At 45.4% G+C, this 19,231-nt stretch overlaps 2 protein-coding genes across 3 annotated transcripts in view; one reads left to right on the top strand and one right to left on the bottom strand.

Annotated features, from left to right (window-relative positions):
* Positions 1-10,019, top strand: part of LOC146191975 (glutamate receptor-like) — a 49,122-nt gene extending 39,103 nt beyond the window's left edge. The window contains exon 8 of the mRNA XM_084602363.1: positions 9,456-10,019. Coding sequence (XP_084458489.1) covers positions 9,456-9,690 — 235 coding nt within the window. The 3' untranslated portion in view covers positions 9,691-10,019. The remainder of the gene's footprint in view (positions 1-9,455) is intronic.
* The window catches only part of Gnptab (N-acetylglucosamine-1-phosphate transferase subunits alpha and beta), a 121,144-nt gene continuing 111,457 nt past the window's right edge, over positions 9,545-19,231 (bottom strand). The window contains exons 23-24 of one of the 2 annotated variants that reach the window (XM_084602361.1): positions 18,998-19,068; positions 9,545-9,679 (exon numbers count right to left, since the gene is read on the bottom strand). In XM_084602361.1, the coding sequence (XP_084458487.1) occupies positions 19,021-19,068 (48 nt within the window). In that variant the 3' untranslated portion in view covers positions 9,545-9,679; positions 18,998-19,020. Of the gene's footprint in view, positions 9,680-10,930; positions 11,033-18,997; positions 19,069-19,231 lie in introns of those variants that run through there. The other variant, XM_084602362.1, reaches the window with a different exon arrangement.

The raw sequence follows: 19,231 nt of genomic DNA, 5'->3' as shown, positions 1-19,231 counted from the left end.
CAAGCTATGTAACAAAAGAACAGGCAGCTAGTTTAGGCCACTAAGAAGAAACCTAGTCGGATCGTACCAACCACAACGTCAACGCCCTGTGTCCGAAATGATAGGAAACATGTTTTCTGAAATTTGCTTACTATTACTGTCAAGTTTTTTGAACTGAACAGGCTGCCGGCTATCACGCCTACTGCGAGACCAAGAAGTCAGACCCCTTACGCTAAATGTTTGCACAGAGCAAACAGCAGAGAATGATTTTATTTGCGTGTGCATTGGCTCATCAGCAACGAGCAAAATCTCAGATAAAATATCCCTGGCAAATTCTCACAAGGTATGTGGCAACTTGCAGATTTAAAATGTCCAGTCTGCCAATTTGTGCAACAGCATGTGACCTTACATCACTAACAAGGTCAGTGGTGCTTCTCATTGGCCATATCTTATAGCTCTATCAACATAACATTGTGTTCCCTCTCTCCCTTGTGCCACCTGCTAAAGCCAACATGGGCACTCTTTACAAGTCCTGTCCCTGACAGCATTACTATTGTGGAAAAAAACTCACTTGTGGGGACGTAGAGGATAAACAGAAGTTGGCCTGCATCAATAGGGCAACATATTCTAATTACAAAGAGACAGCTCTCACTTAATGGAGGTGGCTCATTGCTTAGGGCATTCGACTGCTGGACCAAAGGATGCCGGATCGAATCCCGTCTGCAGTGATCCCTTTTCTGCCATGTCAGTACATGTTAATGAATCCCAGATGGTTGAGATTTCCAGAGCCCTCCACTAAGGTGACCCTCACAGCCTGCATCGCTTTGGAGCATTAAACCAAACCACACTAATAATAGACATTTTACACGGTAGAAAATACCGAGCAACAAAATAGAAGTCTTGCCATCACTGGCTGACTTCACAAGTAGAATGCGATTACTGGCACCCAAATTCTTCAAGTGGATTCCATGGGCCACTATGATGATGAATGAAAGAATGAATGATGAATGTATGATGCCATTCACTTCACAATGGTGCCAACCTCCCTTCTCTAGTAGGATGTGACGAGTCTGAATGGACAAACAGAGAGGTATATGGACGCAATATTCTCAGCAATAAATGCGTATTTTGCTGCCGGAAAAATGTCAACACAGTCATAAAGAGCCAGAGAATCAATAGAACAACTATATGAAGTTGTTTTGAGAGTTCCTGTAGCACATTAATAACGACAAGGAACTATGTCGTTTCTTATGTCGTAGAATTATAGTAATGCTATATGCAGTGCGACCGAACTGCTCTCTCCACTGAAGCCACATTACAGTACCCAACTGTCTTACATTAAAGAGAAGCTCCCAGAAATTTCGACAACCTGGGGTTCTTTAACGTGCACTGACTGCACACCACACAATTGTGCGCCTTGTTTTTCGCCTCCATTGAAAAGCAGCCTTCGTGTTCGGGGTCGAACCTGTGTCCTCAGGTGCAGTGGTCGAGTTTTTTAGGCACTAAGCCACCATGGCGGGGCGGGAAATCAGGCTGATGTGATCCATCATATTGCAGCCAACGAACGAGTGCCCCAAAACATACAACATTCATTTCATGCGATAGCATGTGTGCCATACAACCACAAAAAATGCACTGGCATGGACACATACACCAAACACACAAATGGTCGGCTCCACATCTCAAAACCAGAAGAAATGCACGGTCACAGTCGTACTTGACTGCTCACAAATAATGAGCTAGAAACATCCAAGTTTTTCACTGTTATAGCTCTGACAATGATTCCTCGCATCTAAAACCAAACCTAGCACCCTTGCATTTCTGTGACAACATAGAGTGATGATGCGTGGCCAAGTTCCCTGTTAGCAGCACCATAATATTTACAATGGCATGGCTGTCGAAGACAAGCAATAATTAGTGCGAGTGATGTCACACAGCACATTACAGCACCCAGCATTTGAGCTTTGATCTGAATATGATACCGGGCTGAGTGGCTCAGCATGTGATGTTGAAATCTGAGACATTAAACAGGAGTGTCAGGCAAGCAAACGCCTGGAGTGCTTGCAAAGAAAAGACTGTGCTTTATGAATGCAGGGTTCCAAGAGCTACCCTATCCTCTAAATTCCAATTTAGGGCTAATTCTGAAAGGTATCGCTACATTCTGCATTCTTACAATAAAAAACCAAAAAGTTCATGGGGTACTCTATAACACAGCATGGCCTGTTTGAATGAAAAACCAGCTTATGCAACCAGTCACAAGAAAAATGAATGACAGAAGTGGACTACTATAACTACAGCGCAAACGACAGGACAGAGATGAAGGAAGGACACCATACAGCGCTGTGTGGTGTCCTTCCTTCATCTCTGTCCTGTCGTTTGCGCTGTAGTTATGGATTATCAAAAACACCAACTCGCCCAACAAATGCTTTTGTCGAAGAAGTAGACTAGTTTCACCAATTTCATTAGCTCTGCAATTCCCTTTCTTGGGGCAAAAGCTGCATGGCATAGCATCCGCTGCTGCCTATCAAATGCCCAAATGCCTTCCAAACCTCAGCAACATAGCTACTGAATAGAAATTGGGCATTTTAGAGCAGCATGCACTGGCTAAACTCAAGGAAATACCTTATTTTTTTGTAACCGAAATTCAACTTTTTCTCAGGTTTTTCGTCGGCGTTTCTTTTATTTATTTTATTTTTATTTATTCAATCCTCAAAGGCCCCATTTAAGGGGTATTACATGAGGGGTGGGCAGGAGTATGGCGGTTACAATAAAAAATGTCTTTCGATGGCAGTCTCTTGAAATGATGAATGTCGGTTAGTGAGGCGATGTGATCGGGAAAGGTCGTTCCAATCCAGGGCAGTGCGGAGGAAAAATGACTTTTGAAATGTCGTCGTATGGGCGCGCTGGGGGTAGACGGCATTGGATTGGAGTGGAGATGACGAGATGACCAATGGGCTGGACGGATGAACACGTTGTTAGGTGGCAAGCTGTGATAAAACTTATGATAAAGAGAAAGGCGAGCTAGTTTCCGGCATAAAGCTAGATTGTGAAGTTCAAGTTTGGATTTTAGTACGGTAACACTGGTGCGATAGGAGTAATCTGAAAGAATGAAACGTGATGCTCGAATTTGAGTAGATTCCAGTAAATTGATCAGATTAGTTTGGTGAGGATCGAATATAGCTTGAGCGTACTCAAGTTTGGGTCTGACAAGCGAAGTGTAAACAATTAGTTTGACAGAAGAGGGAGCTAATGAAATGTTGCGGCGTAAGTAGCCAAGAACGCGACAAGCGGAGTTGGTTATATGAGAAATATGACTGGAACAGGATAGGTCACTGGAGATATGAATTCCTAGATATTTGATAGTGTCAGTTTGAGTTATAGGAAAATCGTAAAGATGATAGGTAGAAGGTAAGTAGTTACGCCGACGGTGTAAAGAGACATGAAACGTTTTATTAACATTTAATTTCATAAGCCAGGTGTCGCACCATTCTTGCACGTTAAGCAGATCATTCTGTAGGATAGCGATGTCAGATTGGTTATTTATGGTGCGGTATATTACACAGTCATCAGCAAACAGCCGTATGTTAGATGTTATGCAATTTGGCAGGTCATTAATATAAATTAGAAAAAGTAAGGGGCCAAGTACAGTACCTTGAGGAACGCCTGACCGGACTTGGGAAAGGGTAGATGAATGGGAGTTGGCGACAACAAACTGGAGACGATTTGTTAGAAAATTATGGATCCAATTCAGTACACAAGGGTCTAAATTAAGGGTAGATAGTTTAAGCAGCAAATGGCGATGTGGGACTTTATCGAAAGTTTTTTCGAAATCTAAAAAAAAAGGAGTCTGTGGGTATGTTAAGGTCGAGGTTCGTGTGAATATCGTGAAGGAAAAGAGCAAGCTGAGATTTACAAGAATAGCCTTGACGGAAGCCGTGTTGATTAGGATGGAAATAGCCAACGGATGAAAGGAATGTTGCAACTTGGGAATAAATAACATGTTCCATAATTTTTTAACAAACACTGGTGAGGGATATTGGTCTGTAGTTGCTGGGTGACGAGCGATTACCTTTCTTGAAGAGAGGAACGACCTTCCCGATCCTCCAGTCCATGGGAATGGTACCAGTGCTTAGCGACTGCTGAAAAATGAGCGATAAAACAAGGCTACTGACATGTTTAGTGTTCTTAAGCACCTTAGCATTAATGCCGTCGGTTCCTGCCGAGGATGAATTCTTTAGTTTATCAATGATATTAGAAATTCCGTTCGGGACAATAGTTAGAGGATACATTTGTGGATGAGCATGTTCTGGTGGCGAAGGGAGGTCGACAGAAGTCTCTTTAGTGAAAACAGCACAAAAAGTGTTATTCAGCATGTCAGCGACTTCATGATCTTGTGCATTGCTGCCGTCACTACGAAGCAAAGAAATGTTGGTTGAGACAGAAGGACTGATTGCCTTCCAAAACCTTTTGAGGTCATTACGCAACATAGATGGCAGAGTGTTATTGAAAAAATTTTGTTTAGAGGAGTGTAATTGTCTTTTATACTCTTTAGCGGCGCAGAAATACTTATCCCATGCAGCGGCATTGCTTGAACGCTTAGCAGATCGGAAAAGTCTTTATTTCTTATTGTTTAAACGTTTCAGTGCCGAGTTGAACCATGGCGACTGCGCGCTCTCTGTTATTGTGATAGTGGGGATGCACTTTGCGATTAGACGGAGCATTTCGTTTTTAAAAAGTTGCCAGTTAACGTCAACATGCCTCTCTTGATAAGTGGCTGCAAAAGTGTCGCAAAAAGATTCTAGCTCAGAATTCATACTTGTATAGTCACCTTTATCATATAGTGTTAGGTTTTTCTTAGTTTTTTTGTTCCTGACCAAGCTGCAGTGGAGCGAGCCATTGATTACAGCGTGATCATTAGGGGAGGGAAGAAAAGTAAGCGAAGAACAGATATCGGCATGTGTTGTTAAAATTAGGTCAAGAATATTAGACGAGTGCTGTGTAATACGAGTGGGCTCATTGACGAGCTGCGTTAGACCGAAAGCCATGCACGTGTTCACGAATTCACTTTCACTGTTGCCCTTTGACATGGTAGAAGCGGCATTGATCCAGTTTATGGAAGGATAATTAAAATCACCAAAAATAACGATGGGGGTATTATGATACATAGTCGTTAACGTTTGCAGTGAGTCATGAAATAAAGATATAAAGGAGTCGTCATTAGATGGAGGACGGTAACAAACACTAATTAGCAGGCGCGGAAAGGTAGCATTACAACAAATCCAAACCATTTCTGGGGGGGTAGGAATACTGACCGGTGTGCAGCGCAATGATGGGTTAGCTGCGATAAGAACACCGCCGCCACGTGTATTTCCAGATCTATCTTTGCGAAAAATGTCGAAATGAGGGAATGAAGGCAAAATCTCGAGGTCAGTTATTGATGAATTAAGCCATGTCTCTGTAAGAAGCAGCAAATCACAAGAAGAAGAAGATATGAGGCTGCAAATTTCATCACGTTTTGGTATTAATACTGCGGATATTAGTGTAAAAAAATTTATTGCGGAATGACTAACATTGGGAAATTTGCGTTGTACTTGCACTTCGCGCTATGATTTTTCAACCACTTTTTGTGCGATATGATCATAAATGAATGTCATGCTGTTCGCGATCAGTTTGTCTTGTCGTAGTTTAATTTTATAGTCGTGTTCTTTTGCAAAAACTGATACAGCTTTTTCCGTGCAAGACGTGTTTCAGGTGAGAAGTCTTCACTGACACTGTAATTCGTTCCCTTAAAATTTTTGCACAAAGAAAATACCTGATCTTTGTCCTTGTAATGGACAAACTTGACAATGATCGGCCTGCGTTTGCCATTTGAGTAAGTACCCAATCTGTGAGCACGTTCAATATCACATGACTGCAAGTCAACGTCAAGAAACTGATGACAGTGGTCAATGATTAGCTTCTCGCTTTCTGACCAAGATTCATTTGGGCTATCCGTCAAACCGTAAAATACTAGACTGTTGCGGCGGGACCTATTTTCAGCATCTACAATGCGGGCGGACAGGGCAGATACCTGGGCCACGCACTCATTTGTTGCCGACTGCATATCGCTCAACTCTGACTTCAAGGACGGTAGAGACATGAACTCTGTTTGAATTTTCTCTAGTCTGATTTTCAGGTCTTCGAAGGTTTTATCATGGTCACATAGTTTTGCATTAATGGTTTTAAGCTCGCCAAGTATCTCTGACTGCCCGCTCTGCAGATCTTGTAATACTTTGACCAGTTCAGGAGAAAAAGAGTCGCTTGAGTGAAAAGGCCCTGGGTTCGTCTCGACGTCTCCCGCAAGCAAGAGCAAGTTCATAATCACTCGAGCACTGTCAGAAACAATTTTGCGCAAACAGCGTGGGCTCGGCAGCACAACAATACCTCTAAAACTTGTTTTTTTTTTTTTTAGCAAGGAAGTTGCCACACATTTATTATTAAAAATGATGCACCACCATCTTCTGCCATGACTAGTACCTACGTTTGAAAGGAAAATCAATGCGTAAAAGGAAGAAAAAATTTAGTGCTTTTACTTGTTATCTTAAGGTTAAAAACAACGCGACCTGATCGCAACCAAAGTGAATACAACAGTGACACTTAAAGCGACCTTCTAGGAAGTTTCGATTTCAGCATTACGTTTGTTTATGCGTCAATGCTGTTCTTGCCCAACACTGCATTGCCTGAAGAATGGTGCAGCTATGGCGCAAAATTAAATTTGCCATGGGTGCAAAAAAAAAAAAAAGGATCTGGAAATGGCCAGCGTGCAGCTGCAGGAATACTCCAGGTGATGAACCCCAATAGGAAGGACACACTGTGACAAGAAGAGATGTGGCCTGAATTTGAGAATTGTTCATGCATGGCAGCTGCTGCAAGCATGTATTTTTGTTGCCATCTCTGGTTAAAAGATCCTCAGAGTATTTTTGTAGTGTTTAGTGGACGCACAGGTGTACCTCGTGCATGGGCACAATTTCAATGCGATATTTTTTTATTTTTTTTTTCAGGAAAATGCTGCTTGCCCGGAAGTCCCGTTTATGCGTAGGTTCAGCTCAGACACCAGAAAACGTGGTGTACATTTGCACACAATGAGCCTTTCAGAAACTGGAGTCTGGAGAGCAGTAGTACCTTGCCGTCACAGATAAAGCAGGTGCTATCAGTGATGACATGAGTATCTTGTGGAGTGAATCTATCAGTTAGGTAACAAAGTGAGTGGGCTGTGAGGTTTATGAACAGCAACAACCTAAACTCGGGATGTTGTACAGCCACATGCCAGAGGTTACATGAAGTCCACAGAGGAAAGCGGTGCGAGTTCTCATACGGCATTGGAGACCACAGAACAAAGCATTCGTTCATCCCTGGCCAAATTGGAAACGCAGACTATGTACGACTTGTATGGCTAGGAAGGAGATCATCCCTAAGGAGTAATTACTCATTAGCATCTGCACAAGTGGATGCTAATAAGTAATCACTCACTTAGTGCAAAATCTGCTCCACCCTACAGGTAACCCCTAAACATTGGAGAAGCGATGGAAGTGACACTGATGAATGAGCATTCTCCCCTGAAAGTTACCATGCTAATGAATAAGGACTGGAAAGGTTGTCCTCAAGTGGCATTTATGTATATACTAATGCAGGAACCTGTCTGACCCGAACATGTTATGCAAAAAGTTGAAAGGGAGCATGATAGGATATTCACGGTGCCTCTCTAATGTGAACCACCTGTAGAGGTGGCCTTCGCAAGTATTAAGTCCGACATGAAAGCTCTGCATGGACCCCACATTATGAGGAAGACAACTCACCGTGTACTCTTAGCTGCCGTTGGCCCACTGAAAATAAAGCGGACAATCATTTTGATGGGCCCTTAAATTGGGCCCACCTAACTGACACGTGGGGTGGGGCACTGGTGCGAAAAGTTTGTGAATTTCTTTTCTTGCACATAGTACGAGTTGAGTGGAGCAGGGAGAGGAGGGGCATCACTTTTGATTGCCAATATCTTCAGTGCTAGTGAAGTTAGCTTAAAATCTACTGCACTGTGGACATCAGTGATAAAGCAGACGTAAATCGCGTGCATTTTCTAGCCTTAGTAAACCTATTTTCGTGGTTCCTTTAAGACTCTTCCCACTACCACGTTGGTCAATAAAGTGGTGGTGCGCAGTGCATGCACCCTCTTCATCATTCCAGGCAGGACAATTCGACAGTCTTTAACAAATGGCACCAAGCAGCTCCTTCAACTACACTGGCGCAATATACAGTGAGAGACTGCAGCTTAACACCTCCAAAGCATCAAGAGAATGGGAGGTGATGAACTCTGCTTCACTCATTGACTGGCTTGCTTGCAGGGTTTAATTCCTCAAAACAGGCCGTTGGTTGTAAGGGATCTGACAGCAGAGGGCTCTGGTAGTGGCCAAAAAAAAATTGCCGACGGCTGTATTCACAGTCCTGATGAGTGACGATGAGCTACGAGAGATGGCCCATAAGAAACCTGACTACCTGCGAAGCTCCTTTAGCCAGCTAGGAGTGCTGGGGTTGGGAGTCAGTCAATAACTAGATCGACTTGTAGTAGATAGCAATCTACAATACCAAATATGCAATGTTTTGGAGTATGCCATGTAAGAAGGTGTGACTATCCAGAGTGACGTAGCTGCCACTACAGTGATGTGACCTTTCTGTCAAGGAAATGAAACTGCAGCAAAATTCTATTAAGCCTAGGTGCTCAGGTGCAACTCACGGGAGGTAAGCAAGGGGAACGAGCAAAGCCAAATGCACCTTGTTCCCCATCTCTGCCCCGTGGATGGCGTCATAATCGAAGCCGCGGTAGGCGCCGCATCTGTGCCATTTTCTATGCGATTGCGCTCTGTTTGCAGGCCACATCGATGACAACGAAGAGCATACCATTATAGCCACTGCCTCAAATCGCAATGATGAACAAATAACCAAACTAGCGCATCTAAATGACTCTGTTTAACTAAAATAGCACATATGTACACATAATTAAAATAATGACAAATGTTCATTCTTTCAAGAGAAGCAGTGAACATATTTGGTGCAGGCTATTCTTGAGAAAATGTAGGTATGAAAGAGCAGCAGAATCACATTCGTGAGGATACAGCTGCATAAAAATATTACAGATGATATGCATAAGCTACTGATGAGTTTTGTGACCTAGACTATAACAGATGACAAAGAACAAAATAGAAAAGGGCTCAACACGAGCTAGTAGCAACATGAAGTGCCTCTACCCCAGCTTGACTCTTACGACTGCCCTTCAATGCCCATCAATATGTGTCTAAAATTTTACCCAGTGACCAGCGTTAGCAATGGAGTCCCTCATGAATGCTTCACATATATGAGGGCAACTTCATGACAATAGCAGCAATGAGCGAGGCTTGCGAGGCATAATAACCAGGGGCGCTCATGTGCATTCCTTTTCCCTTGCACAGGCTGGTGTGGTTGCGCGAGATGGGCATCATGGACCTCTGGATCGCCCAGATGCTGGGCAACTGGGACCACTGCCGCCGTGATGGCAACCGTGTGACGCTGTCCTTCGAGGACACCTACGCCATCTTTGTCATGTGGGCCCTGCTGGTGGCTGCCTCCCTGCTGGCCTTTGGCTGCGAGAAGCTCCACCACGCTTGCACCAGGCACAAGATCCGCATGCGCCGTGCTGCACCGTAACACCAGTCGGGAATCAGGATGCACAACCATACCGGCAGCGTGAGCTCTCAATAGATGCCAAGTATAGTGGGCTACAAAGGCTGCAGTCATTCTTGCAGGGGATACACACTTAATATGAAGTTAGGCTAGATGAATAAATTAGATTATATGAACGAGAGACACCAAACACAGCTCTTTGTTACTGCAAAATAGCACGGACGTGAAGTGCCCATACCAGTTGCTTGTAATAACCTTTGCATTAGCAGTAGTAAACTCTAGTTAATTTGACATCCAGGTGAAATTTAGATGGTACACAGGCTATGCTTCTACCATGTCAAACCATTTAGGAGTCCGTGGAAGCCCCTGCCATTTCGCAGCACTTCTGTTTTAACACTCCTGACAATGTGTTTGTAATAAAGCATCTGATGGAACAGCGATAAAATGCTGTTCCTGCCTAGTTTTAGGTTCAAAAGCAGCAAAATGTAGCCGAGGTTTTCCCCAAATAAATTTTGTACGATGCAAAAGGATTTAGCAGCCTTGCACAAATCAATCCTTGCATAATTTGGAGGTTTTACTGGATCTTTGAATGTAAAATTAACAGTTTTACTTAACGACTACTTCATGCCGAGAATGCGAGTGGCCGAGTCTTCTGAATTGCTTAGAATAAGACAAACTGTTGCCACACAATAAAACGAGACATTTCAAGTCTCAAGTTGAATTTCTTTTCTTGTGTGTTTTAATGCAAGAAACAACAAAAACTGTGAAGATGATAAAAACAAATTACGGTTGCATCTTAACAGGAAACTGGTCTAATCCTGGTACATCACAAAACCAATTTTTTAAACACCAATAAGTCAGACCTTTTGTTCTTTAATGAATAATGTGAATATTTAGATGGTTTCACATGGACCCAGAATAAAAAGATATCCACTTTAAAAGTGCCTGTCTTTTAGTTAAGAACAACTTCAGCGACGACTGCAAATCACAGCGACTCCATCAACTGTTCCCCCCTGAACATCTACACTGCACCCTTGAGGCTTGAAAAAAAAAAGAGGAAAAATTAGCGGGGTTCAACGCTGCTGAACCAAATGTAGAGCAAAAGCTGTGGCGGTGGGCGGTCGAGCATTCCATCGAAAACAACCAGCGTTTCACTGAGGCAAATCCACTTTTATGACGTGAGCCTGCGATGCCGACAGACGCTTTTCTGCTCCACTCGGTAAGCTCTCCGTGGCAGCACGCACATGCGCAGTGCAGAAACTACCTTCCTCCTCTCTATGCCAAGCGCGTGCATCTGCTGGGATGCTGCTACCCTCCTTCTTGTCCTCTGTCACGAGCGCAGCCGGAGGTGGAATACGTGGTGCACCTGCGGCGAAAACCGGTCTTGGCGTATGGGCACTGCTGCTCTTTTTCAGGCACCGCGAAATGTGCGAAGGGTGGCGTAGGGTAGCTTTGGCTACAAAATTAAAAAAAAGTGCGTCCATAAAAAAAGAAAAAAGCTTCACTGCGCACTTGCACGAAGCTGTGGTGAAGCTTTCTTGCAAGAAATTTGCCTTGTGGGGAAGCACTCTCGCAAGTGCACAACAATAGCAGGGAGGGCACTGTTGAATCTGACCGCACGTAATGCAGACATTCTACATGGTAAAATCTCTGCATCATGCAAGTCAGATACTATGCACTGTCCCTGACCGATAAAAAGGAACGCAGCCATGCAGCGCATCTTTTAGTGACTCGAGCAGTCTTTTTCAATTTGCACATCGTTAAGCTGCATGAGTGTACGGTGGCATGACACAGCCACATATTGCCGTGGATGCACCATGCGTGCCATGTTTCCTGAAGTAGGCGGATGTGTGGTGCACCTGTTCTCAAAGCTGGCAGCAGCCACACTGCAGAGGGAGCTAAATAAGATAGAAAGAAACATAAAAAAAAAAGGGCCTACAAAATAAGCCTGGTTATGCAAGCTATGCCTGCTTACGTTGTGTTGCTAAGCTAGGTTAGGATCAAACGGATAACCTATTTTACAGAGTGGCAGCTCAATTAATCACGGTCAAAGATAGTTTGCTGTGGTTTAGCTCTCATATGGCTGTCTGTAAATAAACAAGAAAACGCAATCAAAACACTGGTCCCAGCCCGCGACTCATCTATGGCTGTCTGTGAATCTCAAGGACACAACAGCCGGGCCGAGCAGACACGAAGATGTTGAGGGTGTTTTGAAATGAAGGTCCCTGGAGGCGAGGCAGATGGGCAGCAGGGGAGGGAAAGGGCAAGGCTTGGGACTGGAAAGCTTGTGGCATTGTGACAGGCAATGCTGTATATTTGTGGAGATATGACACAGTACGAATGAAGTTTGCCAGGTGTGTGAAGAAGTGAAGCAGCAGCCGAAGTAGCAGTGAGCACCACCGGCTCCATGCACCAAATGTGCGAAGAAGAAACAAGCGAGCACCGCTGTCTTCTCACACCGCACCGCACCTGAGATCGTTTCGCGAGAGCAGTAAAGTCCCTGTCTTTTCCCCGCTCTTCTCTTTTTCTTGGATTGGCATCATTTCGCTTGGCCTGTGAATCCCAGTGAAAACTAAAGCAGACCAGTTTCATACCCACTTAGTGTGAGAGTCCCAGTATCAGTCCTCACCGCAATGAAAAATGAATCGCGAATCACGGTGCTCCCTGCCAGAAGGAAAGCAAAAGAAAGAAAAAAGAGACTGATAGCAGGAGGCAGAACAATAAAATTAAACTGGCACTTTCAAGTGGGATGACACAACCTTGCTTATACCTTCAATGTTCCGTTTACTTAATGCACACTGAGCAAGTACAGCTCTCTTTGTAATTATCTTCTTCTCAAATAAAGGTCATTTTATTCACCTCTCCCAAGTAACAGACATCTGGGTGCTCCTTACATGCTCACATACCCTTTTCAAGGGCGCCTTTGATAATGCAAGCAAATTATCATGGTTCCTTGCATCCCAATGTGGTGGTCTTCTCTTCATAGCTGCATTCTACAATGAAACTTAATTTTTTATTCAAGCTAAGTGCATTTGCTCTTGAACATACTAAATGAAGTTTGCATTTAGTTTTGGATTTCATATTTGTTTGCAAAAATTCCGAGAGCACTGTGAAATCTACACTGCAGAAATGCGAAAGCCTAAGCATTGCTGGTGCACATGATGCATCATGTTTGCTCTCATTATCATTACCAACTAAATGCAGCATCATTATCACAGCTAGTGTCATCATTTTCATTATCACTAATTGCAATGTCATTGTCATTGCTACTATCACCCTCACGGTAGACAAGAAGAATTATAACGTGTTCCATGATCCTGGGCTGGGGACCCAAAGCATAGTGGTTCGATTTCTGGTGGAGACAGGATTTATTTATTTATTTTTGACTATCTTCCTTCTGGTAGACTGCCCGATGATATTGCCAGGTGATGACATCATTACCCCGTATCTCGCGAAGAAATATGACACTTCTTGTATGTATGAGCCAGAGTATGAGCCATTAAATACTTTTGCCTTAAAAAACAGTAAAAGCTTGTTAATTCGACTCCCGTTAATTTGGAAAATCGGATAATTGGACCTTCGCGCCTGGTCTCCAGAATTATGTATAGGAGTCTATGGGACGAAACTCTCGTTAATTCGGACGGATTTGACCGCACAACGAATAATTCGGACAACTTCGGGCAGCTACAGAGGCTCGAAAAACGAAAATAAGACGAACGCGGCGCAATAGCGATACCCAAAAGCAGCATCGCCATGGACATCAATTAATCAACTTGGCTCGACTTGTGGCTGGATGGGCGCTTTTTCTTGTTTTTTCACAAGTCGACGTTACTGGCCATTTTGTCGTTTTGCTACTGTCGGTGCGCTACGCTGTTGTATTGAAGACTGCTCGCTTTAGTGCGGCTCACTGCTGCTCTGTTGTGCGCTGGTATCACCGCACTCACCCTCGATGGCAACACCGGCGAAACGGCCGAAGAGCTACGAGGCCAAGGACTTGGCTACCAAAGTGGAAATTTTGCGGGCCCTTAAGAACGGGCTCTCCCGACAAGAAGCAATGAAAAAATATGACGTTAAAAGGAGTACTTTAAGTACATATGTAAAAAATGAAGAACAGATTCTTCAGGCGTTCGAAAGCGAGAAGTACCAAGTTAAAAAAGTTAAATTGGTTCACAGGAAGGGAAAGGCACAGTAACTGTCACACTTGCTCTGTGGACACCCGACCGCGCCGTAAGGGAAGGGAGGAAGGTGGGAATGAAAGTGGAAAGAGAGAAAGAGGAGCCGTAGTGGAGGGCTACGGAGTAATTTCGACCACCTGGGGATCTTTAACGTGCGCTGACATCGCACAGCACACGGACGCCACTTCGTTTCGCCTCCATCGAAACGCAGCCGCCGCGGTCGGGTTCGAACCCGGGAACTCCGGCACAGTAGTCGGGCGTCTTACCACTGCACCACCCCGGCGGGGCGAAGTACCAAGCATCAAGAAAGCGTCTGCGAACAGCAGCTCATCCGGAGTTGGAAGAAGCCTTGCTTCGGTGAGTGGTCAACTCGCGTGATGCAAACCTCCCATTGAGTGGACCCCTCATCATGGCGCAGGCCGAGAGGTTTGCACTGATGATGCATATCGATGGATTCAAAGCGCCAGAAGGGTGGTGTGCGCGCTTTAGAGACAGACATGGTCTCGTTTTCAAGACTGTGTGCGGCGAAAGAGGTGCCGTCAACGAAGATGTTGCCAACAACTGGAAGAACGCTCAGCTGCTGGAATATATCGCAGCATATGATCCAAATAACATTTTTAATGCTGATAAAAAAGCACTTTTCTTTAAGGCATTGCCTGACAAGACTGTGACAATGAAAGGAGATCCCTGCATCGGAGGAAAAAGGAGTAAAGAACAAGTCATCGTTCTTTTAGCCGCAAACATGACAGGGACAGAGTGCTTGCCGCTTTTCGTCATTGGAAAGGCACAAAAGCCACGGTGCTTTAAGAATGTGCCTGCTCTTCCGGTGGAGTACCGGGCTAATAAAAAGGCCTGGATGACATCGGAAATTTTTCGCGGCTGGATACAAAAGTTAGACCGACAGTTTTTCGTGAAGAACCGCAAGGTGTTAATTGTCCTTGACAACTGTAGTGCACATAACAGTGCCACCGGACTGAACAACATTGTAGTTGTTTTTTTGCCGCCCAAGACTACATCGGCCCTCCAACCGATGGACCAAGGTATAATTCAGTATGTGAAGACTAAATACCGCAGGCACGTGCTGGAACGCATGCAATGAAGTCGGTAAGCAGTACGACGTGGATCTTCTGAGCGCGGTCATCATTCTTGCCTACGTTTGGAAGAACACGCCTGCACATGTCATCGCTAACTGTTTTCGACACAGTGGCTTCGTTTTGCCCGAGCCCTGCAATGACACAGTGGCAGAAGTGTCGCCAGACGACAATGCAGATGACTGCCCGGATTTCGGAGGTGTGCTGCCGGATGCGGTGACACTCGCAAATTACATCAGCATTGATGACAGCGTTGCTACAGCCGGCTTTCTAACTGAGGAAGAAATTGTCCGGGACGTACTGCATGGCGAAGATTCGGAGGAGGAAGAGGGGCTACGAGAGGAGCAGCCTCGGCCCTCTCGCACTGTGAAGGAAGCAGCAGAGGCCCTCGTTGTGTTAGAGGAATTTTGTTGGGGCACTGCAGATGGCATGCGCGCTGCTGAGCACCTGGAAGGACTGAGGAAAATAGTATCCGCGCGGGTTTCTGCGGGAAAGCAGACAAGCATCCGTGATTACTTTAAGTAATAAAGGTATGTTGAGATAAAATCGTGCATGTTTTTTTTTTTGTTCTCTCGATAATTCGGACATATCTTACGGTCCCTAGAAGTCCGAATTAACGAGCTTTTACTGTATTTATATATGGAATTCTTATCAAAGCAAGGCAAATACTCAGCCCCATCTCATGCCACTGGTGCTCTTAGGGTATGCATGTATGTACACAACACATCACCAAGCAGAAAGAATGCTCTTTTTCAAGCCAGTCAATGAGAAGGATTCAGAAAGCTGAAAGAGGTTAGCTCGGTAGAGCGACTGCCCTGGAAAGGCGGTGGTAGCAGGTTAGATGCCCAGAGCAGGACGAATTTTTCTTTAACTACGAAGCTTCTGAGAAAGCTGTACAGCTTTTCTTTGTAGCCATATGGCTGCGCTAGGGTGGATGTCAATGAGTAATTACTCCCTTATTACGTCCACTTCATTGTAATCAATTTACACTCTGGTTGGGACCGCATAACAAGCATGAGCCAAATGAAAGCCTGTTCTTTCCGTAGCCAAGGAAATCTGGAATGTGGTTTGATCAAGGTCACTGAATTCCTCTTTCTCTCTCCCAGTGCACACCAAGCACATGAAGCCGTTCATGGCCCAGCGCCAAGTCCACAGGTTGTGGAGGGGTAGCCTCTCTCTTCAGCTTACGCTTGATGTTGCATGACTGCCACAACCAGAGGCATGCTCCTCTGTAACATTCACTCCAAATACAACTTTCCAGCTACATCTTTCCTTGAACACAATCTTCTGACTCGGCAGGCGAGCTCCCTGTATTCTGGTGTCTGCACTGGCTCACAGCACCTGAAGCTATATCTTCCTTTAGACCCACTGGTGGTACGCTCAATATTGGCGGCACAACAACCTGTCCCCTCAAGGGTGTAGTTCTGTGAACATGGAGGAAGGAAACAACTTAGGAGAGACCCTTGCCCTAATGCATTGGAGAAGGTGTGGCAGAAGTAACGTCAAAATTTAGGGTTAGCGAAGTCGGGCCATTAGTAACGGATCGCTGCTGCTATGAAAACTCGAGCCACTAGCAACAGCGTTGCTAAGGGCCCTAGGTACGTGAGCGTTGCAGAGATAGAAAATGTGGAGGGTAAAAGAGGAGGAGAGACATTGCAGCGTCCGATGATGGCGTCGGCTTCAAAAAAGTGACGTCAGGGCCTCTCCTAAGTTGTTTCCTTCCTCCATGTGTGAACAATCTGCACACAGTTGCCAGCACTGGGGCTGAGGCTGAAATTGCTGGGCTGCAGCAGGGTGCACCAAAATTTTCAAGGGTGCAGGGCCCGCTTATTCTTTTTTGGGGGGGGGGCATGCAGTACAGTATTTACGATATACCCAAAATTCAACATCTCTGCAGGGAGTAGCAGAGATGTCACTCTGTCCTCTAAGAAGAAGAACCCTGGTACTAGTTTTATAGGCACCTTGAGTGCCTTTGAAGCATGCTTCAATGCTTTCGATGCACATTGCATATGCTGGTGGTTATTATTACTCCAGTATGTGGTAATAATCCGGTGTCTGACTGGTCAGTGAATATACGTTTCACTGGAATTTGCCTCCTTTTAAGCTAGCACAGAACAGCAAAAGAGTACTGTATTTACTCGAATCTAACGCGCCCTCGATTGTAACGCGCACCCGTTTTTCGTGACCCCCACCCCCGAAAAAAAAAAAAAGCTCCGATTGTAACGCGCACCCGTTCTTCGCAAAAAAGAGTACCGCGCACCTAACGCTTTCATACAGCAATACAACTTTGTCTCGTTTGGAAAAGCAAAGATTTAATCTCGGTGCACTAAAAAACACACACACAAAAGGAAACGGCTTATTTTGCCAAGATTGTCACTATGCCGGCACAAGGTTCACTCGTCGTCGCTGTCAGACAACTCCTTGTCACTGCTGACAGACCAAAGCATCTCATCCTCGGTGCCGTCCATGGCATTCGATATGCCACATTTTTTAAAGGCCTTGATGACCATGGCAGACGGTATCGTGCACCACGCATCTTTCGCCCATCCAGTGAACTCTTGCAGCGAGGCACGCTTCATTCTGTTGCTGGGAGTGAATTCATGGCAGCCACTCACAAGCCATTCGGTGTAGAGCGCCCGAATCCTATCTTTCACTGGCTTGTTCAAGCAAACATCGAGCGGATGTCATGCCACCTGGTATCACGACAAGGTCGGTGTTGCACGCAGCGAGCTTGTCCTTGATGCGTTGGTCGAGATGGCACTTGAAAGCGTCGAGCACAAGCATCGCACGCAGGCCCAAACTGCCGCCGGGTCTCTTGCGCCAGACGTTATCGATCCAGTCGGCGACCAAGTCCGTTGTCATCCAACCTTTTTCATTGGCGCGCACAATCACGCCACTCGGAAACACGATTCCTTTCGGGAGCGTCTTGCGCCTGAATATGAGATACGGGGGCAGCTTGTGTCCATCCGCGGTGCAACAAAGCATTGCGGTGATGCGTGTTTTTTCGTGGCCGGAAGACAACACGCGCACTTGCTTCGCCCCCTTCTTTTCAACGGTTGTGGTGGCAGGCATGTCAAAGTACAGCGGTGTCTGATCGGCATTTCCAATCTGGCCGAGGTGGTAGCCGTACTTGCGGCGCAAACTTAGAACGAACCGCTGAAAACTGTGCAGCTTTTCTTCGTACTCTTCAGGCAACTTCTGGCATATCCCTGTCCGCCTTCGAAGAGAAAAGCCTTTTCTCTTCATAAAATTAGACAGCCAGCACCTGCTCGCTTTAAAGTCGCTCCGCGTTAGCCCTGTTTGTAGGGCTAGCTGCATCGCCCGGACTTTGAGCAGGTCCGTCGTCACTGGCCGCTGCGCCGCTCGCTGCTCTAGAACATATTCTGTGAGCCGCTCTTCTATTTCGGTGAACCGGCCCTGCTTCGGTCCACTGAAACCTTTTCGTGTAGCCTTGCTGCCGAAAATCTTTTCCTTCTGCTTGCGCCAGTCCCGCACGCATGTTTCCGGAACTCCGAATGCGCGTGATGCGGCCTGATTTCTGTCTGTCTCTGCACACACGATGACTTTCCGTTTAAATGCGGCATCATGATGAACTCGACGAATCTTCGGCACGTCCATACTGGTCGGTCAATCGCAGAAAACGGGTAGGCTAACCAAAGCACATGTACCAGAGCACACGAAGGACGCTACTGCAGCTAGGCATAGACAGCTAGACCAGCTAGTAGGCTCGAAGTGCATACCAGGCGGCCATTTTGAAATGCCGATGGCGATATGATATCGGAGATTTAGGGTCGTACTCGATTCTAGCGCGCACCCAATTTTTGGACACGATATATCGGAAAAAAGGTGCGCGTTAGATTCGAGTCGGAAAAAAGGTGCGCGTTAGATTCGAGTAAATACGGTATGTCATGATATAGCTCTGATACTGCACTGAGCTGTGGAGAACAAGTAAGCCAGACTGTTCAAATCGTATGTTCCAACCATTACAATATGCTAGCTTTCCCTCTCTCCCATGTATTTTGTGATGGTGAACATCCTCAATGCAAACAGCAAGCTCATCCTCACCTGCAGACTAGGATGCAGAGTGTTCAGATGATGCACGCATTGTCTGGGCGGCTGGATTTCTGCCTGCTCCTCTGCAAGGAAATGGAGAGTACAAAACATTAGCGGCTCTACAGGCACAAGGTGCCACACTGAGCACTAAGAACAAAACCATGATGGCAAAATTTATCTTCTACACCCAGATACAACATGAACTGTGGCTTATTTGGATTAACTGTGGCATCACGAAAAATGGTC

The sequence above is a fragment of the Amblyomma maculatum genome, chromosome 4 (assembly GCF_055883805.1).
Source record: "Amblyomma maculatum isolate TAMU_Amacu chromosome 4, ASM5588380v1, whole genome shotgun sequence".
Taxonomy (NCBI): domain Eukaryota; kingdom Metazoa; phylum Arthropoda; class Arachnida; order Ixodida; family Ixodidae; genus Amblyomma; species Amblyomma maculatum.
Note: the sequence above shows the minus strand (reverse complement) of the source record. Positions and strands in the feature narration are given on the sequence as shown.